This window comes from Spermophilus citellus (genome assembly GCF_964194105.1).
Source record: "Spermophilus citellus genome assembly, chromosome: 10".
Taxonomy (NCBI): Eukaryota; Metazoa; Chordata; class Mammalia; order Rodentia; family Sciuridae; genus Spermophilus; species Spermophilus citellus.
In genome coordinates this window covers 129,939,125-129,963,626 of record NC_138197.1, presented here as the reverse complement: position 1 = coordinate 129,963,626, position 24,502 = coordinate 129,939,125, and the positions used below count along the sequence as shown (strand labels likewise).

The following is a 24,502-nucleotide window of genomic DNA, read 5'->3' as shown; positions in this document are numbered from 1 at the left end:
AAGATCCTAACTGCCTAAGCCTGGGCAGCCTGGGACCATCCTTATGAAGGGTCTACTGTGTACTCCTTACAGGAGACTCATCCCATAGACACAGGAGTCAACAGCTACTCCAATTGTTTTTTTAATGTGGATTTTTAAAATCTTTATTTATTTTTATGTGGTGCTGAGGATTGAAGACGGTGCCTCATGAGATACGCAAGGCAAGCGCTCTACCACTGAGCCACAACCCCAGCCCCCAATGATTATTTTTTTAATGACCTACTGGGAATGGAACCCAGGGCCTACACAGTCCTGTCACCAAAGTCTAAAGCTTAGACAAGAAACCTTCCAGGAAACATGGTTAAGGGGACTCTTGGTAGTATTTTTCCTATAGCAGGAACCTAGAAACTACTCATGGACCAACATCAGAAAGAGTGTAAAGCCACACAATGCAGTGTTGTACAACAGTAAAGATGCACTAACCGCAGCCACCGGCATGGTATGGATGAGTCAATAGCAATGTTGAGAAAAGAAAATAGTGTGATACCAATGGTTCAAAAACTAACAGTGGGGCTGGGGCTCAGAGGTAGAGGCTGGCCTAGCCTGTGTGAGGCACTGGGTTCGATTTTTCAGCACCACATAAAAATAAAGGTGTTGGGGGCTGGATGTGGCTCAAGCGGTAGCACGCTCACCTGGCATGCATGCGGCCCGAGTTTGATCCTCAGCACCACATACAAAGATGTTGTGTCCGCCGAAAACTAAAAAATAAATATTAAAATAAAGGTGTTGTGTCCAACTACAACTTAAAATAGTAACAACATAGCTGGGTGTGGTGACACACACCTGTAATCCCAGTGGCTCAGGAGCCAGAGGCAGGAGGATCCTGAGTTCAAAGCCAGCCTCAGCAACAGCAAGGTGCTAAGCAACTTTGTGAGACCCTGTGTGCAAATAAAATACAAAATAGGGCTGGGAATGTGGCTTGGTAGTTGAGTGCCGCTGAGTTCAATCCCCAATATTAAAAAAAAAAAAAAAATGGGCCAGACATGTGGTTCAGTGGTTGAGTGCCCCTGCATTCAATCCCCAGTACCTGCCCCCAAGGGGGAAAAAAAATAGTAAACCCAGGGTGGTGGCACAAGCCTGTATCCCAGCAACTCAGGAGGGTAAATCAGGAGAATTGTCAAGTTTGAGGCCAGCCTCAGCAATTTAGTAAAATCCTACACAACTTAGCAAGAATCTGTCTCAAGATATAACAAGGGTCTGGGGTTGTGGCTCAGGGGGTAGAGCTCTCACCTAGCACACGCGGGCCCCTGAATTTGATCCTCAGCAGCACATAAAAATAAAACAAAGGTATTGAAGAAAAGTCTCTCAATAGATATAGAAAAGAGGCATTTGACAAAATTCAGCACCCTTTCTTGAGAAAACAACACTGAGTGTAGAAGGAAATTAACATAAATATGAAAAAAAAAAAAACCCAGAAGCTTTTCCTCTAACAGGGTAAAGATTAGTCCACTCTCACCACCAGTATAGTGTTGGAAAGCCTAGCCAGAGCAAGGTTTAAGCAAGAAAAATAAAATCTATCCAAATCAGAAGGAAGATTTAAAATTGTCTGCATATGACATGATCCATATATACAGAAAATCCTAGAGACTCCATTCAAAAAGCTGTTGGAAGGTGGGAGTGGTGACACAAGCCTATAATCCCAGCTACTTGGAGGGCTGAGGCAGAATTGCAGACTCAAGGCTGGCCTGAACAACTTAGTTATTGAGACCCAAGTTGAAGGCCAGCCTCAGCAACTTAAAAAATAAAAAGGGCTGGGGATGTACCCCAATGACTAAGCACTTTGGGGGGGGGAGGGTACCAGGGATTGAACTCAGGGGTGCTCAATAAGAGCTACACCCTCAGCCCTATTTTTGTATTTTATTTAGATCCTCCTGTCTCAGCCTCCCGAGCAACTGGGATTACAGGCATGTGCCACTGTGCCTGGTGATAAAGCACTTCTCTAGCATGTGCCAGACCCTGGGTTCAATATGCAGTACTGTTAAAAAAATTTTAAAAAATTGCGAGGTGTGCTCAGAGCAGGGAGCCTGAAGAATGCTTCTCTGTTTACAACACACCTAACAGGAATGTGGGGTTATTGTGACAAGGGGCACAAAAATTGTGGTTTCCCTATGAACAAATGCCCTACATGTGTACCCTCCATGTGACTTTCAGACAGGACCAGTGAGACAGGGCTGAACACTAAGCTGCAGTATGTAGTTTGGGAGGTGACCATTTAGAGCCTGTCCAGTCCATGCATTGGTTGGCCTTGGTTGGTCCTAGAAATAAAGACTTTGAACCTCTCAAAAAAAAAAAAAGTAAAATGACAAAAGCAATTTTTTTTTTTTTTTTTTTTTTTTTTGGTACCAGGGATTGAACTCAGAAGAGCTTAACCACTTAGCCACATCCCCAACCCCTTTTATTTTGAAACAGGATCTTGCTAAATTGCTTCAGGTCTCACTAAATTGCCAAGACTGGCCTTAAACTTGTCCTCCTGCCTCAGCCTCCTGAGTTGCTGGGATTACAGGCATGTGCCACCATGCCCAGCTTTTACCAATTTTTTTTTTTAGAGAATTTTTCGATATATATTTTTATTTTTTAGTTTTTGGCGAACACATCTTTGTTTGTATGTGGTGCTGAGGATCAAACCGGGGCGCACACATGCCAGGCAAGGGCGCTACCGCTTGAGCCACATCCCCAGCCCCTTACCAAAATTTTTTAAAAATAATAAATATAGGGCTGGGGCTCAGTGATAGAGCACTTTTCTAGCATGTGTGAGGCACTGGATTTGATCCTCAACACATGTATAAATAAATGAATAAAATAAATGTCCATCAACATCTAAAATTTTTTTAAAATCAAAAAGCAAAGGAGAATTATTGAACTATTAGGAGACAGTGTAGGCTCATATGTTTAAGGCCTTGGGATGAACAAATTTACTGTATTTAACCTTTTTTTTTTTTTTTTTTTTTTTGGTACCAGGGATTGAACTCAGGGGCACTCATCCACTGAGCCACATCCCTAGCCCTGTTTTGTTTTTTATTTAGAGACAGGGTCTCACTGGTTGCTTAGGGCCTCATTTTTGCTGAGGCTGGCTTTGAATTCATGATCCTCCTGCCTCAGCACTGGGATTATAGGTGTGCACCATCATGCCAGCTGTATTTTTTTTTTTTTTTTACAAATCCTTTGAAAAATTTTTTTTAAATTTCTTTTTTAGTTCTCGGCAGACACAACATCTTTGTTTGTATGTGGTGCTGAGGATCGAACCCAGGCCGCACGCATGCCAGGCGAGCGCGCTTGAGCCACATCCCCAGCCCATGCCAGCTGTATTTAACCTCTTGTTTGCCATTATTGTAGTATATTCACACTGTGGATTCTGTGCAGCAATGAGAATAGGTTTGTATTTATCAAAAGACATCATTAAAGGAGTAAAGGCAAGTCAGAGGGAAAATATATAATTTTATATATAAAATTCATACGTAGGGCTGGGGTTGTAGCTTAGTGATAGAGTACTTGCCTTGCGTGTATGAGGCCCTGGGGTTTGATCCTCAGCACCAAATAAAAATAAAGATATTATGTTCATCTACAACTAAAAAATTATTTAAAAATACAAAATTCACATGCAGACTATAGTTTCTACAAATAAAGGCAATTCAATAGAAAAATGAGTTTTAAAAAGACACTTTGCACAGAAAACATGTTTGATTTCATTAGTCTTCAGAGAAATGCACATTTAAACCACAATGAGATGCCATCCTCTCACAAGAATGGCTCACGTTTGCCAGACAATACCAAGTGTTGGTGAGGACATGGGGGAGCTCTCATACACTGCTGGAGAATGTGTAAATTAGTACAACATTGAGAAACTGATAATATCCATTGAAGCTGAAAATATACATATCGTATCCACTTCTAGGCATATCTCAACAGAAATGGCCACGTACTTTCACTAAAAGACCACAAACATGCTGAGCAGCACTTTTCAAAATGGTTAGCCTGAATGATGCCCGTTGACAGTGGAATGGAAATGACTTGTCTAGTGAGATAGGAAGAAATCAGAAACGGAGAAGTCTTCCAGAGCAGACACTGTGAGATTTGCTAGTTTGTGATGATGATAAAAGACAGACCAACCTCCAGTTCAGCTGCATTTTCCTACAGCAGCCTTCATAGTAGAGTACACCACTTTACTGCCTGCATCGGGGCAGAGTGTTCTCTTCTGTCCCAGTATATATATTTTTTATCGTTTTTTTTTTTTTAAGTGGACACAACACCGCTATTTAGTATTTGTTACTTGGTGCTGGGGATCAAACCCACTGCCTCACACATGCTAGGCAAGCGTCCTACCACTGAGTCCCAGCCCCAGGCACTGTTATGGTGTATTTATGAGACGGAATGCTGGCATGCTATATAGAAAATGAAAACAGGAAAATAAAACTATGGCTAGAGATATGAATGAATGTCACAAAGATACTATGAGCCAGGCTTGGTGGCTCACAGTTGTAATCCCAGTGACTCAAAAGGCTGAGGCAGGAGGATTGTCAGTTTAAGGCCAGCCTGGGCAAAATAAAATGGGTTGGGGATTGGGGATGTAACTCAATGGTAGTGGTAGAGTGCTCTTAGATTCAATCCCCAAATCCCCAGTACCAAAAACAAAATAATTGAGTAAAAATATTTAGATGTAAAAGAATACACACTAGCCAAGCATGTTGCCACACACCTGTAATCCCAGTGACCTAGGGCTGAGGCTGGATAATCTTAAATTCAGGGACAGCCTGGGTAATTTAGGCAGAACTTGTCTCAAAATAAAAAAAGTTAAAAGAACTGGGGATAAATGTAGCTCAGTGGTAAGCACCCCTGGGTTTAATCCCCAGTACCAAAAACAGAAAAGAGACAGAGGAAAAAAAAAAAAAAAGCAGCACACACTACAGTCTCACTGATGATGAATTTGTTGAGTTACAGTATGTTCAAGTCTCAGGTTTAAAAAAAAAAAGCTAAGCAAACTGATAAATTATACAATTGCATCAGAAACATGGGTCTGAAAAATCATAGAATACATAAATATTTGCTATACCTAGATGTATTATTTCATTTTTAAAATGTACATGTACCTGCAAATATATGTATTTGGATATACTTTGTCACATTTTTTGTAACAGCAAAAATGTTGGCAGGAATAAAAATGTCTAAGATGAATGGATAAGTGAATTTGAGACTTTTATACAATGGAATACTATACAGCAGTCAAGATGAGTGGGCATGTCTCATCAACTTGAACAACTCCCAATAGTCTGATGTTAAGTGAAAAAATAAATTTGCAGAATATTGTATATACAATATCAATATAAGCACAAACAGAAAGGAAGGGGTTAATCACTCTTGAGCACCAACTATGCACCAGGGGGCCTACCTCAGTTAGCCGCTATGGCAACCCTATAAACTAGTTAATAGTATTAGGTGTTTTTCAGAGGTCAGGAAACTGAGGTTCAGTGGGGTCCCACAGAGCCCAGAAGCAGCCTAGAGCTGCTGACCCCATAGGCTGGCTCCTCATAGCCCGCCCCTCTCAGGCAGCCCAAGGACCCAGACCTGGGCTTGCTCTGGGCAACAGGCCCTGTAACTCTAGCCACTGCTCCCACCCCTGCCCACAGCCTGGGGAAGCCCCAGCTGGGCTGGATTGCCCACAATGCCTCCCATTCAGCCCTGTCACTGCCGCCAGGCCTGCAGGCTAAGGAGGGGGGTTCCTGCCAACATCCAGCCAGGGACAGGACTGTTGCTGGCCTTCCCCTTGTGCTGAGCCTCCGGTCTGGGCTGGCAGCTTGAGGCGGCATGGAGGGGTGAGTTTTGGGGCCCCCAGGGTACAAGGCAGCCTTAGATCGGCTGAGTGGTTGCAGGAAAGTCCCCACTCTTCTCTGGGTCTCTGAGAGTCTGGCAGGCAGGGGCTCTGGGATGTTCCTGGGCCTGAGATTCAACAAGGGTCTCCCAGAGGTGGGTCCTGGGGAACAGTGGAGGGAACGCGGCTGCTCTGGTGCTCCTGGGGCTTGGTCCCTCCACTGGGAGCAGTCCTGAGCCCTCCACCCTCTGCCGAAGGCCCCTCCCTGAGCCATAGCCTTTGCCACAAGCTCTGGAGAAGACCAGCAGCTCCAAGACGGGGTGGACCCTGGGACTCAAAGGGGACTAAAACACAGTGGCAGTGAGCAGAGACTGGGGAGGCCTGAAGGGCAGCAGCCTAGGCATCAGGAGAGGCCATCGTGAAACAAACGAGAACAGAAAGAAGAGCTGGGCAAGTCAGGCGATGCGGGAAGCAAAGAGGGGGCTCTGGGCAAAGCCATTCCCGGTATGGCGTGGTGGGGGACCACAAGGAGGAGGGCGGATTTCAGCTGCAGATCAGGAGTCAGGACCTCCACTAAAGACAGTAGGAAGATCTGGGGTGTTTTCAGCTGTGGGTGTCAGGGCCTCAACAGCATTCTGGAAAATTCCCTTTGGTTGCTGGGTGGTGAGTGGAGAAGAGGAGAAGCCAGAAGAGCCACGGTGGCAGCACTCAGAGCTGGGAAGGGGTCTGACGGCGGGTCGACAGATGCATGGGTGGACAGAAGGATGTATGGATGGATGAATGGGTGGGCAGATGAGCAGGTACATCTTGCCCAGAGCACAATCCACAACTCACACCCTCGTCTCCCTCCCCCTGATCCAATCCTGGTCAGCTGGGGGGTACCAAGGTGAAGGGAGGACAGAGGGAAATAAACAGAGAAGACTCCTGAGCTGCCTGCTTGTGTGGCTCTGACCTGCCACACAAGGGCTACCCCAGGATCAGTCTCAGGCCCTACAACGCCTGGTCCTCCAGTCCTGCTGACACTTGAGCGAGGCCTGGGTCCCCTTGGACTGCCAAACTGTCTTCTCAAGATGGGCATCATTATGCCACTTGTTCCTGGGGAGCTGGCACCATGTCTAAGAATGGGCTGCTCACCACAGCCTGGGGGCATACTGTGACTCCCAGACTCCTCCTTATGTTTGGTCTGTTGTCACTGAGCCTGTGGACAGAGAATCAAAAGGACCCACTGGGTTGACTTTCTGAGCCTTGGTTTCCTCCCATGTAAAACAAAGCCCATACAGAATCTGCAATGCATGGGGTGAGGAAGAGGCCTAAAGGAGAAAGGCTCTGAGGGGTTCTGGGGCAGAAGCTGCTCAGTGGCTGGGGCTCCGAGATGGACAGTGTTGAGGACTCCACCCCTGTGGACAGCCACTCTCCCCTGCTTCTCCCAGGCCCCAGAGCTCCACCCATGTCCCCTTGTTGCTGCCGCTGCTTCTGCTGCTGCCACTGGGTCCAGCATGGCAAACAGCTGCCCAAGGCTGCCCACAGACCTGCATCTGTGACAATTCCAGGCTGCATGTTGCCTGCCGGCACCAGAACCTTACTGAAGTTCCAAATACCATTCCTGAGGTCAGCAGGGCAGGAAATGGGCACAGGGTGGTTAGTGGGGCAGTGGAAGGAGCCTGGGTTGGGAGAGCTTGGCAAGGTATTTTTCTCGGCACCTCAGACTTCTGTAAAATGGGAAGACTAGCAACCAATACCAGGGAGTTAATCTATTTTAAATCCTTACTGTGTGACTAGATTAAGTCGGTGGCTCATAGATAAGCATCAAATTCATTGCCAACCATGTGACAGACCCTGTGGGGGTAGCAAGGTGGGATGTAGTCTCTGCCTTATGGTTATGAGTGAGTGTCAAGACACTGTGAAAGTGTCACAGTGGGATTATCAGTGGCTGGGGAGAAAGGCTTCTTGGAGGAGGGGTCAGGAAGCAGGATGAAGAGAAATGAGGGGAAGGTAAGGGGAGAGGAGTGTCCCCAGCCCTGCCCCTGTGCAGCTCAGCTTTGCTTCCCTCACCCCCAGCTGACCCAGAGGCTGGACCTCCAGGGCAACATGCTGAAGGTGATCCCTCCAGCTGCCTTCCAAGCCCTGCCTTACCTCACCCATCTGGACCTGCGGCACTGTCAGGTGGAGCTGGTGGCCGAGGGCGCCTTCCGAGGCCTAGGCCGCCTGCTCCTCCTCAACCTGGGCTCCAACCGCCTGAGCTCGCTGCCCCAGGAGGCGCTGGACGGGCTGGGCTCGCTGAGGCGGCTGGAGCTGGAGCGGAACATGCTGGAGGAGCTGCGGCCTGGGACCTTCGGGGCCCTGGGCGCACTGGCCACGCTGAACCTGGCCCACAACGCCCTGGTCTACCTGCCCGCCATGGCCTTCCAGGGGCTGCTGCGTGCCCGCTGGCTGCAGCTGTCTCACAACGCGCTTAGCGTGCTGGCCCCCGAGGCCCTGGCCGGCCTGCCCGCCCTGCGCCGGCTCAGCCTGAACCACAATGAGCTCCAGGCCCTGCCCGGGGCCGCCTTGTCCCAGGCCCACGGCCTGGCCAGGCTGGAGCTGGGCCACAACCCGCTCACCTACACGGGCGAGGAGGACGGGCTGGCGCTGCCCGGCCTGCGGGAGCTGACGCTGGACCACGGCGCGCTGCAGGCCCTGGGCCCCCGGGCCTTCGCCCACTGCCCGCGCCTGCACACCCTGGACCTCCGAGGGAACCAGCTGGACACGCTGCCCGCGCTGCAGGGCCCGGGCCAGCTGCGCAGACTGCGGCTGCAGGGCAACCCGCTGTGGTGCGGCTGCCAGGCACGGCCCCTGCTCGAGTGGCTGGCACGGGCGCGCGTGCGCTCGGACGGCGCGTGCAGAGGGCCGCGGCGGCTGCGAGGCGAGGCCCTGGACGCCCTGCGGCCCTCAGACCTGCGCTGCCCTGGAGATGCGGCCGAGGAAGAGGAAGAGGAGCGGGCGGGCTCTGCGCCCCGAGCCCCTCCGCGCGCCCCGCAGGAAGAGGACGGGGCGGCCACGCCTTGCCCGCGCGCCTGCGTGTGCGCCGCCGAGTCCCGCCACAGCAGCTGTGAGGGCCGCGGCCTGCAGGCAGTGCCCCGCGGCTTTCCCAACGGCACTCAGCTCCTGGACCTAAGGCGGAACCACTTCCCGTCGGTGCCTCGAGCGGCCTTCCCTGGCCTGGGCCACCTGGTGTCGCTGCACCTGCAGCACTGCGGCATCGCAGAGCTGGAAGCCGGCGCCTTGGCGGGGCTGGGCCGCCTGCTGTACCTCTACCTCTCTGACAACCAGCTCTCCGGGCTCAGCGCAGCCGCCCTGGAAGGGGCCCCCCACCTTGGCTACCTGTACCTGGAACGCAACCGCTTCCTGCAGGTGCCCGGGGCCGCCCTGCGCGCCCTGCCCAGCCTCTTCTCCCTGCACCTGCAGGACAACGCTGTGGACCACCTGGCACCTGGGGATCTGGCTGGGGTGCGGGCCCTGCGCTGGCTCTATCTGAGTGGAAACCGCATCACCCAAGTGTCCCCTGGGGCGCTGGGCACAGCACGGGAGCTGGAGAAGCTTTACCTTGACAGGAACCAGCTGCGGGAGGTGCCCACTGGGGCCTTGGAGGGGCTGCCTGCCCTCCTGGAGCTGCAGCTCTCTGGGAATCCACTCAGGGCCCTGCAAGATGGGAACTTCCGTCCTGTGGGCAGGTCACTGCAGCACCTCTTCCTGAACAGCAGTGACCTGGAGCAGGTGGGCACCTGGTGTGTGACCAGGGAGGCAGCACCGGGCTATATGTGGCACACATTCACCCATCAGACATTTGCCCCCTTCAGTGCCAGGTTTTAGGCTCAGCATGGGGACCTGAGATAAACAGACAATTCACCCAGGTGTGGGTTATAAGCCAGGTGGAATTCAGTGCCACAAGCTAGAGGCCTGCCCAGGGAGGGCACTGCCAGGGCATGGAGGAGGGGAGGGAGGAATTTGGGTTTATCTAGGTTGAGAGTCCATGAGGCTTTCCCTTATGGGAGTTGGGGTTCAAGCTGTAGAAAGAACCATGAATTTGGGCAACAGGGTGACCTGGGTTTTGACCAGCACTGACCTCCCAACCTGCGCCTCCTTGGGCTCTACAACCTCTCCTTTGCTAGGGAGGGTGGAGCTTCCCCCAGCTCAGGGGCAGGACAGGCCTGGCAGGAGCTCACACCAGGGCCTGGCACCTTCTTACAGATTTCTCCTGAAGCCTTCTCAGGCCTGGAGCTGGGGCTCCAGAGCCTGCACCTGCAGAAGAACCAGCTTCGGGCTCTGCCCGCCCTGCCCAATCTCAGGCAGCTGGAGCTTATCGACCTCAGCGGCAATCCCTTTCACTGTGACTGCCAGCTTCTTCCGCTGCACAGGTAGGCACCCCACCTGGAGCCCAGCCAGGGACCCACCAGCTGCTCTCAGTCAAGCCCCCAAGTGTCTCTGGGCAGCATGTCAGTAAGGCTGATCAGCTGGCAGGGGCCAGAATGGGCCCGGCCAGAGCAAGAAAGCATGTGCTCTTCTGGGATTAGGTATCCTCCCTGGAGAGGGCTTGGTGGACTTCTCTGAACCTCATTTCCTTCATCTATAAAGTGGAAATGATATTTGCCCTGCCTAGAGGACTAGGACCTACTAAATGTGTGTATTATCTTTCTTATTTAATTTTACGTAATTACACAAGGAAGTAACAAGACCCTGGAGGCAGGCAGACCTTGGCTTTAAGATTTTACCAACAAACTCAAGTCACATGACCTGTGTCCACCCGTGAAAAGGGATGAGTATTTTATGTACTTCAACATGACCTCTGTAAGAATTCAGTTAAATTAGTTAGCAGAGCCCTTTGTAATTTACTGTTCTCATTCCGCTTTCATAGAGAAGGGGTCTGAGGCTTGAAGTGACTTCGAGGTCACTGATGGGTGAAGCTCTGAGCCGGGACTCTCAGAGGAGCTGCTGCCCCCAGGCTCACTGCCCAATTCCCTCACTCTCCTCAGGAAGCTCCTGACTGCACATCAGCACAGTGGGCTCCCCGACCTCTCATCTCTCCTCAGGTGGCTAGCTGGGCTGAACCTGCGGGTGGGGGCCACCTGTGCCACCCCTCCCAGTGCCCGGGGCCAGCGGGTGAAGGCGGCAGCTGCTGTCTTCAGAGCCTGCCCAGGCTGGGCTGCCAGGAAGGCCAGGCGGACACCGACCTTCATGCCTGGGGACAGGAGGACCCCCATCAAGAGGAGACAGCAAGAAGTAGACAAGGTTGGCCTGGGGCTGGTGGGCCAAGTCCCAGGGCCTCAGGGCCATTAGATATGGTTGTGTTAGCTCCCTGGGGGCTGCCACAACAAAGTACCAGGAACTGGGTGGCTTAGAATAACAGAAATGTGTCTGTTCTGGAGGCTAGAAGTTGGAAATCAAGGTGTTGGCAGGACCACACTGTCCCTGAAGCCCTGAGTGGAAGGATTGGAAGGATCCTTTCTTGCTTCTTCTAGTTGCTGGTGGCCTGGGACATTCTGTGGCTGACAGTGGCATGATCCCACCAGCTTCCATCTTCACCCTATGTCCTGCCTCTTCTTTTTTTTTTTTTAATATTTATTTTTTTTTTTAGTTTTCGGCAGACACAACATCTTTGTTGGTATGTGGTGCTGAGGATCGAACCCGGGCCGCATGCATGCCAGGCGAGCGCGCTACCGCTTGAGCCACATCCCCAGCCCCCTGCCTCTTCTCATCAGCCTCTCTGTGTCTGTCTCTGCAAGTCCCCCTTTAGGAGTACCAGCCACATTGGAGCAGGGCCACCCTAAAAGGACCCCATTTTAATTCCATTACCTCTGTTAAGACCCTATTTCCAAATAAGTTCGGATTCTGAGTGACTAGAGGTTAAAGGCTCCAATGTATCTTTTTAGAGGAAACACAGTGAACCCATAACAGCTTTCCAGGGGCTGGGAGTGAGGAAGGACCCCCAGTGGTGGCTGAGAAAGATCTGCCTTAGAAGCCAGACCCAGAGCTAGTTTAGTGACTTAGCAATGTCAATCTTAGCTGACACTCATGTGGCACCAACCTTCTTCCAGGCACTGTGCTATGCAACAGCATGGGTGCTTCTCCCAGAGTCAGCCCCAGCAGAGGCATGGGAGGCGCTGAGCTGGGCTCCCGAATGCAAGATCTGAGGAGTCCAACTCCAGGGCAGGGCCTCAGCCGAATGCGTCTGATGGCTTCAGCAGGAATCAGGACTTCAGACCTTCTGATCCATTCTGACATGGAAATATTCCTAGGGCTAGCTGGGCAAGGTGGTGCACCCCTGTAATCCCAGTGGCTCAGGAGGCTGAGGCAAGACGATAGTTAAGTTCAAGGCCAGCCTCAGCAATCTAGCAAGACCCAGCATCAAAAATTAAAAAAGGGCTAGGGATGTGGCTCAGTAGTGAAGCACCACCTGGGTTAAGTCCCCAGTACCAATTCCTAGTGCCAGCGCTGGAGTTCTGGGTTATTTTAACAAATAGCAGTTTCTCCCCAGGATACAAAGGAATTGAAAGCTAAGGGCTCAACCCTGGCAGTGTTCAAGCTGGAGGTGAGGTGCCCCCTGCTGAGGGCAGGAGGCTGCCCGTCTTTCTCCCTTGAGGCCCCAACATTTTGGTGTCTGGCACACAAAAGTGCTTTGACACGTTGATGGATGAGTGCCAGAGTACTGGGGGCAACTGGTGGGCCACACTGGGCTGTCCCCGCTGCTGCCACTTAGCATTGTAGATTTAAGCAACCAATTCACAAAACCTCACCTCAGAGTGACGTCATTGTGCCTCACAGGGTGACCGAGAAGGCGAGTAGGCTGATTCTGCCCTTGGTCTTGTGCCTGGCATAGGAGGCTCTAATAAGAGGTTATTTCCTTGCTGCCCTGACTTTGAACAGGGTGGTCTTTCCAGGCTGATCCTGGAAAGGCTGAGAACTGCAGGGCAGTCCCCTACAGTGCTTGGTCTGATCTCTAGCGGTGGCCACAGGGGGCCGCAGGCAGGGGCAGGAGGGAGTGAGGAGGGTTTGGGGATGCTTCCCAGTCAGCAATCCATTGTTGAGACTCGGCGACCTTCAGTTCCACCCAAGGGCAAGTTGAGGCACATGGTTCATTCTGAGTAAAAATTTCCAGGTCAACACTTCCACCTGTGACAAGTCAGACAGACCTGAACGCAGGTCATGTGCACACCCTTCTACTTCATCAACACTCCTGGAGCCCAACTTTGTACCAGGCCTGAGAGAGGCACTAGGGACAGATAAGATCCGGGCTCCCTTTGGGGAACTTGTGGCCTTTGGGGAGGGGACACATCAGTATGTGGTTGTTATGGAGATGGGGCACTCAGCAGTGATGATAGATGACCCTTACTCCCTGGCGGAGAAGTGTGAGCCAGTCCAGGGCCAAGTGACAGCCCAGCATGTCCTGCGGCTCTGCCCTCATCATGGAACTTCTAGGGCACAGCTTCTTCATTTAGGAACTAAAGGTCAAATGGCATATAAGCCACTTGTCAGAAGCTCTTGGGTCAGAATAATGCCTAACTGCTAAGGAACCTGATGAGATGAATTCTCTTCAGCTGGACTCCTGAGCAGACAGCAGAGACAAAGTGCACCCTGGGACACTCTTCCTCCCAATATCCTCCTGAGGGGCTGCTGTCACTGGCATGTCACCACTGAGTCTTGGAGCTGGTGTGTGCTGAGGGCAGGAATGGCCGTTCTGAGCAGAGACCTGCCTGGTCTCTAGGCAGCCCAGTGGTCTTCCATTCTTAACCTATTTACTTCTTAAGGAAATCAGGGTAGGCCAACGGGCCACTTTCTAGGCATGTGTTCTGAACAGGGCTTTATCAAGGGGAAAAGAACCAAGTTCTCTCTGCATCTGTCCAGAAGTGCCCAGCCTGTGATGACTGATGCCTGCCCCATCTCAGGCACAGTCCCGTTGTGGGTCCTGAGCCAGCCTAGTCTGCACACCTCAGCAAGCAGCTGACAGACCCGGGTCCAGGCTGCCTGCACAAGAGTCAAGAGCCATGCAGGCCCTGAAGGCAGCTGGACACAGCAGCACAGCTGCAGCCCTGGCAGGACAGAGGGATGCACATGGCACCATCCAACACACAGGTGGGAAGGAAAGGGCTGCCTCTACCCTGGGTTCCAGGATGCTACACGAGAGGCAGGACAGCTTATTTTTGAGGGAGACTAACTGGGAGAAGCAAAAGCAGCTGGAAACTGGGCAGACACCAGGTGAACCTCTAGAGTGCAGTTTCCGAAGCCAGTGGAATCAGGAATTAAAAGGACAATAAGAAAAGCGAGCTGGGAGGCACACCCATTATACCTGCCGGTCCCCTACTCCAGGGGGTGCTGTGAAGGATGGGGAAGAATGTCCTTGAAGGTTCATGGGCAGCAGTACTGGCCACACCCTGGGTCAAGGCCATACCAGACATGGGTTAACAGTGGGGACAAGGAATGAAAATGTCAGGCGGATCCAACCCCAGCTAGAACCCAGGGCAGGCCAGGCACTGCGGGGGGGGGGGGGGGGCAAGGTAGGAGAGCTGAGCTCCCTGTTGCTGTCCCCAGCAGTAAGCAGCCTGGCCTCCACCCTGTCATCAAGTTGGCCCAGGCCACTGCAAGCCTCCCCCACTTTCCTTTTAGGAAATACGAACCAGTGCTCGTGCCCACAGAGGAGAGAGGTAAAGGCCATGACAGGTCACCAATGCCCATTATCCTGGTCAGTGCTTCTCAGCTGCCTGCCACTGCACAGTCCTCCAGTGCCACGAGGCACACAGGGCCTTCTGCTTGGTTTGATTTTAGGCAGAGCTGCTCCTGTCCCTCTGCTCACTGTCAGCCCGGGGACCTTCCCATCAGAGCTGCTTCATAATTTTATTCTTGGGCAAATATACAGGCGGATCACACACTGTCTTGTCCCTCATCTTCCAGTGTGATGGCAGCAGTGCCCACACCTGTTGGGGGCACAGCAGGTTGGGCAGCAGGTGCACCAGCTTCAGAAGCCTGGGGCCACACAGGGAGTCACTCAGACCAGCTTGGGGCCTCAGGCATCCCCAGGCACACAGGCCTCCAGGGGAGGATGGAGGCAAGAGGCGGGTCCTTCAGCAGGCAGCCTCCACATAAGAGGCAGGAAAAAAGGCTCAGACTCCCATCTCAAGTGGGGTGGAAGGGTGGTGGCCCAGGAGCCCCAGCCTCCCCTCTGTTCCATGGCCTGGGCTGGCTCAGTCATCAGTCTCTTGCTTGATGTTCTCGAGGGGGACAGGCAGCTCTGGACTAGGAGCCTTGTCAGGAGAAGCCATGTCCAGGTGCTCTTCCTTCACACACACAGCAATGACTAGAGGGAAGCAGAAAATGAGTGTGCAGTCCCAGGAAGGCTGACAAGGGACCTGGCTTCCTGCAGAGGGGGCCCCCAGGGGGCAGCCGGGAGCCGGGGAGGCCACCTCTACCCTCCTGCTCACTTCCCAGAGGCTGCAGCAGAGAAGCCCAGGGTGCCACGCACAGCCTGCCTGGACTGGGTGTGCCAGAGATGCTGGCATCTGCCAGTCTGCCCCCACCCTGCCAAGTCTGTCCAGTGGGCAGAGGTGCAGAGGAAGAGGGCGGGGCACCTGGCTGGACAGAGACTGGGCTTGGCTCAGAGTTGGGGGCGGGCGTTTGGGAAGTTCTACAGGCCCAGTGGTTCAAGGACTGCTTGGTGCCCAGAAAACTCTCTTCAAACCTGACTCTACTCTTCTGTGCCCAGGTGGGGAAGAAGAGGGGCCGCCTCTGAGCATGGAGCAGGCCGGCCCTGCCTTGATCTCGCCCGGCGGCTCTTACTCTCGTCAGGAATAGGCTCCGATGGGACCTTCCCCGCAGCCTGCAGGTCGTCCTCCAGCAGGGGCTTCTTGGACCCCTGTCTAAGGGGCCGAGTCTTGGTCGGCGGGATTCTTTTCCCTTTGAATAAAAATGGAATGAACCCAGCCTTAGGGTCATATCTATATGAGGCTTGCAGGGCTGGGTCTCATCCAGAGGGGAAAGCGCCAGTTCGGGGCAAAGGGCCTGGCCTACAACTGACAGTCCTCCCCACTGGTTGGACGTCCCAAGGTCGGAGAGGTTTGCTCCAGTCGGGGATCACTACCACCTCCTTGGGGCCAAGGCTTGGGGCAGTCCTGCGCGTCAATCCCTCCACCAGTGACCTGCTACATCCCAGCCCCTACCATTCTGAATGGCACAGTGCCTCCTTCTATGCCCCATGTTTTTTTTTTCTTTCTTTTTTTTTGTGCTGCAAGGGATTGAACCCAGGGCCTTGGGCATGCTAGGCAAGCACTCCACCAACCGAGCTACCTCCCCAGCCCATGTTTTCTTATTGTGGCACTGGGGACTGGACCCAGTGCCTGGCACATGCCAGGCCCGTGCCCTACTTCTATGCTGCATCCAGCCCTCTTCTTTATCTTACTGTGAGACAGGTGTCACTAAATTGTCAGGCTGGCCTTGAACTTGTGATTCTCCTCCTTCAGCCTCCTGAGCTGCGGGGATTACAGGTGTGCACCAGTGTGCATGGCCCAAATCCCACTTGACACATGCCATACCCTCACTCCTGCTCAGGACTAGTCCCCGTCTCAGCTCGTCCTATTTAAGCACATGTTCCTCTCCTCGTGGTGCCATGTTAAGGAAATCTACCTCCTACCCTCAGGGCCTGCAGCTCTGAGGATGGCCCAGTCAGGGCTCAGGATCTATTTGGGGAAGGCCTAAAAGCCCGGTGGAGTCTGCCTGCCCACTCAGCAGCCCCCTGTGCTCCGCTCCACCAAGGGGGTCTTGAGAGGCAGCAATCTCGGGACAACGGTATCTATTTCCTCCTGCGCCTTTTTCTTAAGACCTAGCAGCTACAGGTGCCTCGAGGCATGCTGGGTTCCAGCTCTGTGCAGCGGGGATGGAGATGACCTTTCTAAATACGATCTCGTTCTTTTTCCTCAGCGTCCTGACCACTGTCAGAGACTGAACTCCTGTTTGATGCTCTGGGTCCCCAAAGGCACAGGGTGCAAGGCCCTTGGGCTGACAGGCAAGTGAGGAGAGGAGGGAACAGGAAGATGGCTGCGTGGGGCGGGTGGCCGCGAGAACAGGCCGCTTTCGGGCTTGCTTACTTTTCTTCCCAAACTGTTTCTTTTTCTTTTTTGTGGCCTCTTTGGCTTTCAAAGGTGTGGCTGGTTCTGTGATTGAAAGAAAGAGATGACAAGAGAGCACTGGAGGATGCAGGGTACATCCTGAGGCCCCCGGTCCCCTCACACACAGGGCACCCCAAGAGGGCAGCCTCAGCTGGGTAGTGAGAACAGGGTGGGCCTGGGTGGTTTACCTGGGTGCAAAGGACCCGAGCCTATGACAGAGTGGGCAAGATGAAGGAAGGAGCACTGCAGGCCGGAGGGAGGGGGGACAGAGAAGTCAGGAGAGGGGGAGGCAGGGCTCTCTGTGCAGAGCGTCCCCAAGACTTCTCCATCCCATGCCAAGGAGCTGAGCTGGCATGGCAGGGTGGGGCGGGGAGGTGGGCAGGGAGGAAAGAGGAGGAGGAAGAAAGTCAAGAGCCCCTCAGAGCCACAGGAGCCCCGACCTGCAGCCACAGGAGGCTGGAGCTGGTAGCCAGTGAGTTCGCACCAGCCGACGGGGTAGATGTCCGGGGACTCGCAATCCACCCACTGGTCATACTCGTTGTCCCAGCCATCAAAGTGGATGCTGAGGAGCCGGTGAACCACCCGCTTCACGGTGGCCACACAGATGAGCCGGGGCTCCATCAGGTCCACAGCCTCCAGCTTCATGCCCACCTTGAAGCCATGGTTGGGGCAGTCCTGGGGGAAGAAGGCACTTACCAGGCCAGCCAGCTCGCCACCTCAGCAGGCTTGCCTAAGGGCAGCAGTGGGCAAGGGGCTGGCACCGAGGCCTGTGGGGGAAGGTCCTCTGGACACCCACTCATTGAGCCCTTCCCAGACACCAGCCCTTCCCCTCTTCTGAGGGGACCAGCTAACAGGCTCAGCGAGCGCCCTGTCACAGTGTGGGACTTCTCTGGACATAGCTGATCTCAGCGGTAGGGCCTCAAGAGAAGAGGCTGGAACTGCTGCCACAGACAGCAGTGGGAGGGCCAGTCCTGAGGCCACCACAGAACCCCTGCTCCATCCCTGGTCTCCTCACCATGTTGAAGAGTCTTGATGGAGCTGCTCTTGACTTGGTCTTCTCCAAGTAGGTGTCCCAGTTGAAAGTTTGTGTCTCATACCCTGGAAGAAAGGGTAGGGGAAACAGGAAGTAGGAATTTGGTCAGGGATAAGGGACACACTGTCTGAAGAGTCACTACAACTTGGTCAGGCCCAGCCTGCAGTCTCCACAGCAACTCTTTCTTCCTTCCTTTCTGGGCTGGCACCTGTTCTATGACCACAGTCTTGTTGCACAGGTTGTTCACTGGCCAACGGCACAAGTGGAAGCTCCATTTACCAACCATACACTGGCCATGGGGCTGACTCGGCCCAGGCAGTGTAATGGCTAGCGGTGGCTGTTACCTCCCCCATACTGAGACTCCATGCCCCAGGGCTGACTTGACCAGCAGTCTGGGCCTGTGGCCTCATCCTGCAGGGCCAGCACCTGTTGCTACGCCAGTCTTACCTTTTGGGGGTGTGAGCTCAATGTCATTCTTTTGGCAGAAGGTGGCTGGGAAGATGGCATGGGAAGAGGCATGGTAACAGAACCAGTCCGAGCCATCTGTGGAGGGCCCCCCGTCCACACAGATCATCAGGTAGCCGTCCAGGAGAACCTAGGGCGGCCGTGGGGCAGACACACAGCCTGCCGTGAGCCGCAGCCTCTCTGAGAAGACGGCTGTAGCAGGGGGCGAGGCAGGTGAGTCTGACCGCATGCAGAGCCCACTGAGCCGCCCTTGCAGAGTGCCAGGGCTCCTGTGACACCCTTGTGTGCCATCAGGCGATTCACTCTAAACAGTCAACACCACACCAACAGGGGACACATCTGTTGCTGCCACTGTTGGTGTGTGAGCTCGGGGCCCAGCATGGCGCGGGCGGGACGGAGAAGTCAGCAGCACCCTCCAGCAGGGACAAGGGAGGTGCTGCTCCTCAGGCAGTGGCAATAACAGAGGAGGCTAGGAGCCTGGCATGGCCCTTGGCTAGGCCTGCACAAAAGGAGATGGCCAAAGGCAGGAAGGCCCTGGTGAGGTGACAGGGCGGAGCTGGCACCTGAGTCAGGGCCAGGCTCCGGTGTTCAATATGCACGTGTTCCTGACACGAAGCAGGCAAGGCTCCGCTCAGAGTCCGACACGGCAGGAGCAGCCAGCGAAGGCCCTGAGTCTGACAGCGAGAGCACCGCTGTGTACCATCAGCCACGACAGAGGTGGGAGGGTGGCCCAGGCTCACCTTGCAGATGGTCGCCACGCAGATGTTGCCCAGGTTCAGTGGGTCAATGGCCTCCAGCTTCATCCCCTCCTCAAACCAGCCGCCCTCTGTGTAGACAGCTCGTACCTTAAAAGGAATAGGGTGATTGGGGGAAGGTGGGAGGAACAGGCATCGTACAACCTGGGCCTGGGAAGCAGAGGCGGGAAGAGCCAACCCCAGGGAGAAGCCAGGCTCCTGAGACCTGGCGTGGACGGTGGCCAGGGAGGAAGGCACCCACGGCTGTGCCTTACCTTCTTGAACAGGTAAGGAACAGCATCACAGTAGATTTTCCGGAAGGTAGGATGATGGGCCATGTCACTTCGCCTCTCTTTTGAGCAGACGGAGGGAGTGAGGAAGAGAAAGGAGTCGGAAGGTGGTTCCGGGACCATGCCCACGCCTCCCAGAAACCCTGGCTACTCAGCCTCTGCTCTGGGCGGTGTGCCAGCCCTCTAGATTGGAGGGTACAGGCTTAACCAGGAAGCATCAGAAGCTCTGTGGGGACTACACGGCCCTCCAGACCTAGACCCTCATGACATCAGGGCCAGAGCATCTGGGTTCAAATCTTGGTTTTACCACTTCACACTGGGCTGAGTGACCTCGGTCATGTCCCTCAGCCTCTCTGGACTTCAGTACCATCCTCTGCAGGGTGGTGATGGTCCTGAGGGGCAGGGCACTCCCAGTCTGGGGTCACGCTGGCCTGGGGCTCTACTGACCTGACATCTTGATGCTATGGCCAACACGCCGTGACCAACCCACTGGATGGATCAGGGGGCTCCACATGTGGCACCAAAAGTCATCGTCACTGTCACCATCCTCATAGAGGAGCCGCAGGCGACCCCCGATTACTGTGTCCACCACAGCCATACGGGTCCGTGACACCTGGGACTTGTCCACAACCTCAAGGCGCATGCCCTGCCGAAAGGGGTACTTCATGCTCTCCACCATCTGCAACGACATCGGGACACAGGTGTGCTGCTGCCTCCTCTGTCTGCCTCCCTGCTCTTAAGTCAGTGGAGGACAGGGAGGGTGTGGTAGAATCACTCCAGACAGGAAGGCAGGGGCGGGCAGGTGGCCCTCCCTTCCCACAGGTTCCCTAGAAAAGCATCAAAGACAGGCACACGGCTCTCAGTGGGTGCCCCGCTTCACCTCACCAAACTCCAGTAAGTCAAATCAAGAGGCTGGACCCACAAGACCTACTTTAGACCAAGAAAACGGAAGTGATCCAGGGTCGAACAGATTCCAGTGCCAGAGCTGGGCCTGGAACCTGTGTTACCGTGGTCTGCACTGGCCCCCAGGCACCTCCCACACCCCTCTACCTCCTGGACCCCTGCAGATACAAGACTTGTGTCCAGGAAACTGAGGACCTGTGTCTCCACATGTCCAAATGCAGCTCTGACTCCAAAGGGCTGTGGTTCTGAAATGCTTCCAGAGCACCTTGGTAGCAATCCATGCCCTCTATCCCAACAAGGGGACAGTGACCAAGACATCCATGTGCTGCCCTGCAAAACCACAGTGGTGGGGCATGACTGAGGGGCTTTCCAGCTCTAGGCCACTGCTGGCTCAGGGAAAGGTGGCCCACCTGGGTTTTGGTGATGACATTATATGAGCAATGCTTTTTCCAAACATGTCAGGAGCACCTTGGAGTCACAAAGAAGCCATCAGGAAGAGTGAACCCAGGATCTTAGCCCAGACAGATCTTTCAGGCCCCAAGCTCAAGACCTAGAATACACCCTGACACCAACTGTCCATCCTCATGGCAGCAGCTCTAGCTCATTTGGGAGGGTGGACAGTGCAGGGGCCTGGGTTGGGCCGCCTGTCAGACATATCCCCTTCCTCTACGGCCGCAAGGCAGGGCCCAAACCTAGTGGCATTTGACCCCCTTATTTATTTAGAACAACACAGTGAGTGCTGAACTCTGCACAGGCAGCAGTGAGCAGCTGCTCAGCACCGAGCTCGGCACACAGCAGTGACCAGGGAATGTTCTCGAGTGAACAAATGCACAAACCAGCGTGCACACCGGCCTTGGCTGATGGGCCTTTGTTCTTTCAGAACACTAGCAAGCACTGGCTATGTTACAGGGCTCAAAGGGCCACACACCCTATCCTGCCTTCCCCAGCCCCAATCTTCTGGGAGCGACTGCTGAGTGATAGAGCAAGGGGAAAGGCCTTGCTCACTGGCTGCGCTCTCCATGTCATGGCACACGCTGCTTCCCCCTCTTCTTGGGGCAGTGGCCTCCTAAGCACTGGTTCCCGAGAAGCCTGTCTGGAACTCTGGTCCCCATGAGTACTCTCATGGTGCCTTCCAGTCCTCGCCCAGTCATCTTGCCTCAACCACCTCCTTCGGCTTTAGTGTCCCCTCTTGTTTTTGGCATCAGAGGTTGAACCCAGGGGCACTTAACCACTGAGCCATATCCCCAGCCCTTTTTAATTTTTATTTTGAGACAGGGTCCAATCCCCAAGTTGGTAGGATTACAGGTGTGTACAACCATGCCTGGCTTGTTTCCCCTCTTGAGCATACTACAGGACAGGAGGGTATGTGACAGTCAGCCCATGCTTGCCGACTTGTCCACATGGAACCCTGTCTTTCTACCCAGAATCAACCCCTTTTAACTTAAGCAAAACTGAGGCCACCTTGTGATTCCTAATAGTCTGCATCACACATCATCACCAGCCTTATCCTAAGATAGGTGCTGGCAGAGAAAGTGAATGATCACCTCCCATCACCCAGTCTATCGACTATGGGCACTATGGGACACACAGGAGACAAAGCTTGGTTTTGTTGAAGAACATGGAGCCAGGCATGGTGACGCCTGCTACAACCCCGGCCATCACGAGGGGCCATTGGCAACTAGCAGGATCTATCTCAAAATAAAAAGTTAAAATAAAGGGCTGGGGGGCTGGGGATGTGACTCAAGCAGTAGCGCGTTCGCCTGGCACGCGTGTGGCCCGGGTTTGATCCTCAGCACCACATACAAACAAAGATGTTGTGTCCGCCGAAAACTGAAAAATAAATATTAAAATTCTCTCTCTCAAAAAAAAAAATGAGGGCTGGGGATGTGGCTCAAGCGGTAGCGCGCTCGCCTGGCATGCGTGCGGCCCGGGTTCGATCCTCAGCACCACATACCAACAAAGATGTTGTGTCCGCCGAAAACTGAAAAATAAATATTAAAATTCTCTCTCTCTCAAAAAAAAAAGAATAAAATAAATAAATAAATAAAATAAAGGGCTGGGGATGTGGCTCAAGCGGTAGCGTGATCATCTGGCATGCGTGCGGCCCGGGTTCGATCCTCAGCACCACATACCAACAAAGATGTTGTGTCCGCCGAAAACTAAAAATTAAATATTAAAAAAAAAAAAGTTAAAACAAGTGGCTGGGGATGTGGCTCAAGCAGTAGTGCGCTTGCGTGGCATGCACGCTGGGTTTGATCCTCAGCACCACATAAAAATAAAATAAAGATGTCGTGTCCACCGAAAACTGAAAGATATATATTAAAAAATTATCTCTCTCTCTCTAAAAAAAAAAAAAAAAAAAAAAAAAAAAAAAAAAAAAAACAAGGGCTGGGGATTGGCTCAGTGCTGCTGAGCCAAACAAAGTATAGAGAACAAGAAAAGGCACCTGCATGGAAGGTAAGTAGCAGGTAAGTAGTACCTGGTAAATTCAAGTCATTTCTACTTTGAGAAAGGGCGAGCGAGCCAGGGAATGCTTCTCTAGGATGCTCTGAGCCACTCCCTCTCCCAGGGTGACTCTCCACTAGCTAAGGCCCACGGTGGACCACCTTTCCACCAGTGCCTTGGGTGGGACAGGCCCAACTTCCATTCCATCTTTACATTCCACTGTTGCCTTCCACACCAGACATATCCTGCCTATCAGGACAAAATTCAAAAGCCTGAAGGCTGCTGGATCCTGCCTCTTCCTTTGAGACAGGCCAGTCCAGCCCTGGGAGTCCTTGCAATGTGTTCCCTGTGCCCTGCTGTGAGGCTTACCAGGGCCACATGGGAACCTCGCATACAGCCCAGGCACCTACACAGGAGGAGGCCAGCAGAAAGCGGGAGAGTCTTCCCTGCAGACCTTCTGACCCTTTTGATTGGATGCCATGTGCACATGTGACTTAAGTTAAAGAACAAAGTAGTTAAAAAAAATATTAAATACTACACAGATGATTCTGGGGCACATCCCTATTTCCACATAATTAATTGTGTATATGACTTTCATTTCCTTTGCCAGACCAGGGATTCTTGAATGACAGTATCTATATTCTTTGTGTTCCCATGGTGCTCTGTATACAAGTACATAATAACATCTATTATGTGAAAACTCTGGAAAATGCAAATGAGCAAAGGTAAGGATCTGGAAAAGCAAAGGCTGACAAAGCAACATGACTGATGTGGCCAGATCAGGGTCTGGATGGGGAGGTAGGCTGCCACCACCAAGGTAGTGTTGGACTCTGTCCTGCAGAAATGTGGAGCCACTGAAGATCATCCCAGCAAGGGGGCCTCAGAAAAACACTGCACTGAGGGGATGGGGCAGTGTTACTCAGTGGTAGGGCATTTGCCTTGCATGCACAAGGCCTCAGGTTCAATCCCCAGCACCGCACCCACACAAGAAAAATTAATTCAATACTGCAATGAATAACAGGAAGGACAGAGCAAAACGGGAAGAGTGGGAGGGAGAGCAGCTAAAAGTCCCAGAGGGCTCCTGTCAGACCTTGATATGGAAATCCACAGGAAGTGTCCTGGAGCCTACCAACCGCTTCATGAGGTAGCCTTTCCAGTCGGTGAACTTGGCATGGATGGCTGTGGAGACACCGGCATAATGCTGGTTACAGCCTGGCAGTATCCTCACCCACCCAGAGATCATCAGAGGGGACTGAATAATTTATTTATGTCACTTCAGGCCAGCAATGACTTTGTCTTACAAAACAGACTCCACAACATGGCTTGGCCCAGAAGCCAGGAGGACAGGAAGGAAGGAAGCAAGAAGCAAGTGGGTTCTATTCTAGCCCAAGAGGCTTTGCCTCTATGCAGGGCCCTCGGGAACCAGGACAGGGAAAGTTCTCATCAACTCACTCCGGGGAGGCACCAGGATCTTGCTATTGATGGCACACCACCCAATGGGGTGGACATCCACAGTTCCCAGGTTGCACCAGAAGTCATGGCTGGCATCATTTTCAAAGCCTTCATACCGGAGCAACACCCGGTACCCTGAAAGGAAAGGTGACGAAGGATGGGATGGGAAAGGAACATTCCTAGGCCTTTCTTATTCTCCAGCCTAAGTC

General features: G+C 53.2%; 2 protein-coding genes across 6 annotated transcripts in view; one reads left to right on the top strand and one right to left on the bottom strand.

The window, feature by feature from the left end:
- Window positions 1–5,703: 5,703 nt before the first annotated feature.
- CHADL (chondroadherin like) lies at window positions 5,704–15,705 on the top strand. 2 transcript variants are annotated; one of them, XM_081310506.1, is made up of 6 exons: window positions 5,704–5,846; window positions 7,273–7,450; window positions 7,901–9,595; window positions 10,070–10,236; window positions 10,909–11,107; window positions 15,573–15,705. In XM_081310506.1, the coding sequence occupies exons 1-6, from the start codon at window positions 5,839–5,841 to the stop codon at window positions 15,597–15,599; spliced, it is 2,274 nt and encodes a 757-aa protein (XP_081166632.1). In that variant the 5' UTR covers window positions 5,704–5,838; the 3' UTR covers window positions 15,600–15,705. The 2 variants fall into 2 exon arrangements, with proteins under 2 accessions (XP_081166632.1, XP_081166631.1); XM_081310505.1 differs by lacking the exon at window positions 15,573–15,705 and having other exon boundaries at window positions 10,909–11,442.
- L3MBTL2 (L3MBTL histone methyl-lysine binding protein 2) overlaps window positions 14,689–24,502 on the bottom strand; it is a 23,798-nt gene continuing 13,984 nt past the window's right edge. For all 4 annotated transcript variants that reach the window (XM_081310507.1, XM_081310508.1, XM_081310509.1 and 1 more), the window contains 11 exons: window positions 24,294–24,428; window positions 23,932–24,020; window positions 19,941–20,172; window positions 19,479–19,555; window positions 19,210–19,314; window positions 18,452–18,599; window positions 17,987–18,069; window positions 17,412–17,646; window positions 16,951–17,016; window positions 15,647–15,763; window positions 14,689–15,167 (listed from right to left, as the gene is read on the bottom strand). In XM_081310507.1, coding sequence (XP_081166633.1) covers window positions 15,055–15,167; window positions 15,647–15,763; window positions 16,951–17,016; window positions 17,412–17,646; window positions 17,987–18,069; window positions 18,452–18,599; window positions 19,210–19,314; window positions 19,479–19,555; window positions 19,941–20,172; window positions 23,932–24,020; window positions 24,294–24,428 — 1,400 coding nt within the window. In that variant the 3' untranslated portion in view covers window positions 14,689–15,054. The remainder of the gene's footprint in view (window positions 15,168–15,646; window positions 15,764–16,950; window positions 17,017–17,411; window positions 17,647–17,986; window positions 18,070–18,451; window positions 18,600–19,209; window positions 19,315–19,478; window positions 19,556–19,940; window positions 20,173–23,931; window positions 24,021–24,293; window positions 24,429–24,502) is intronic.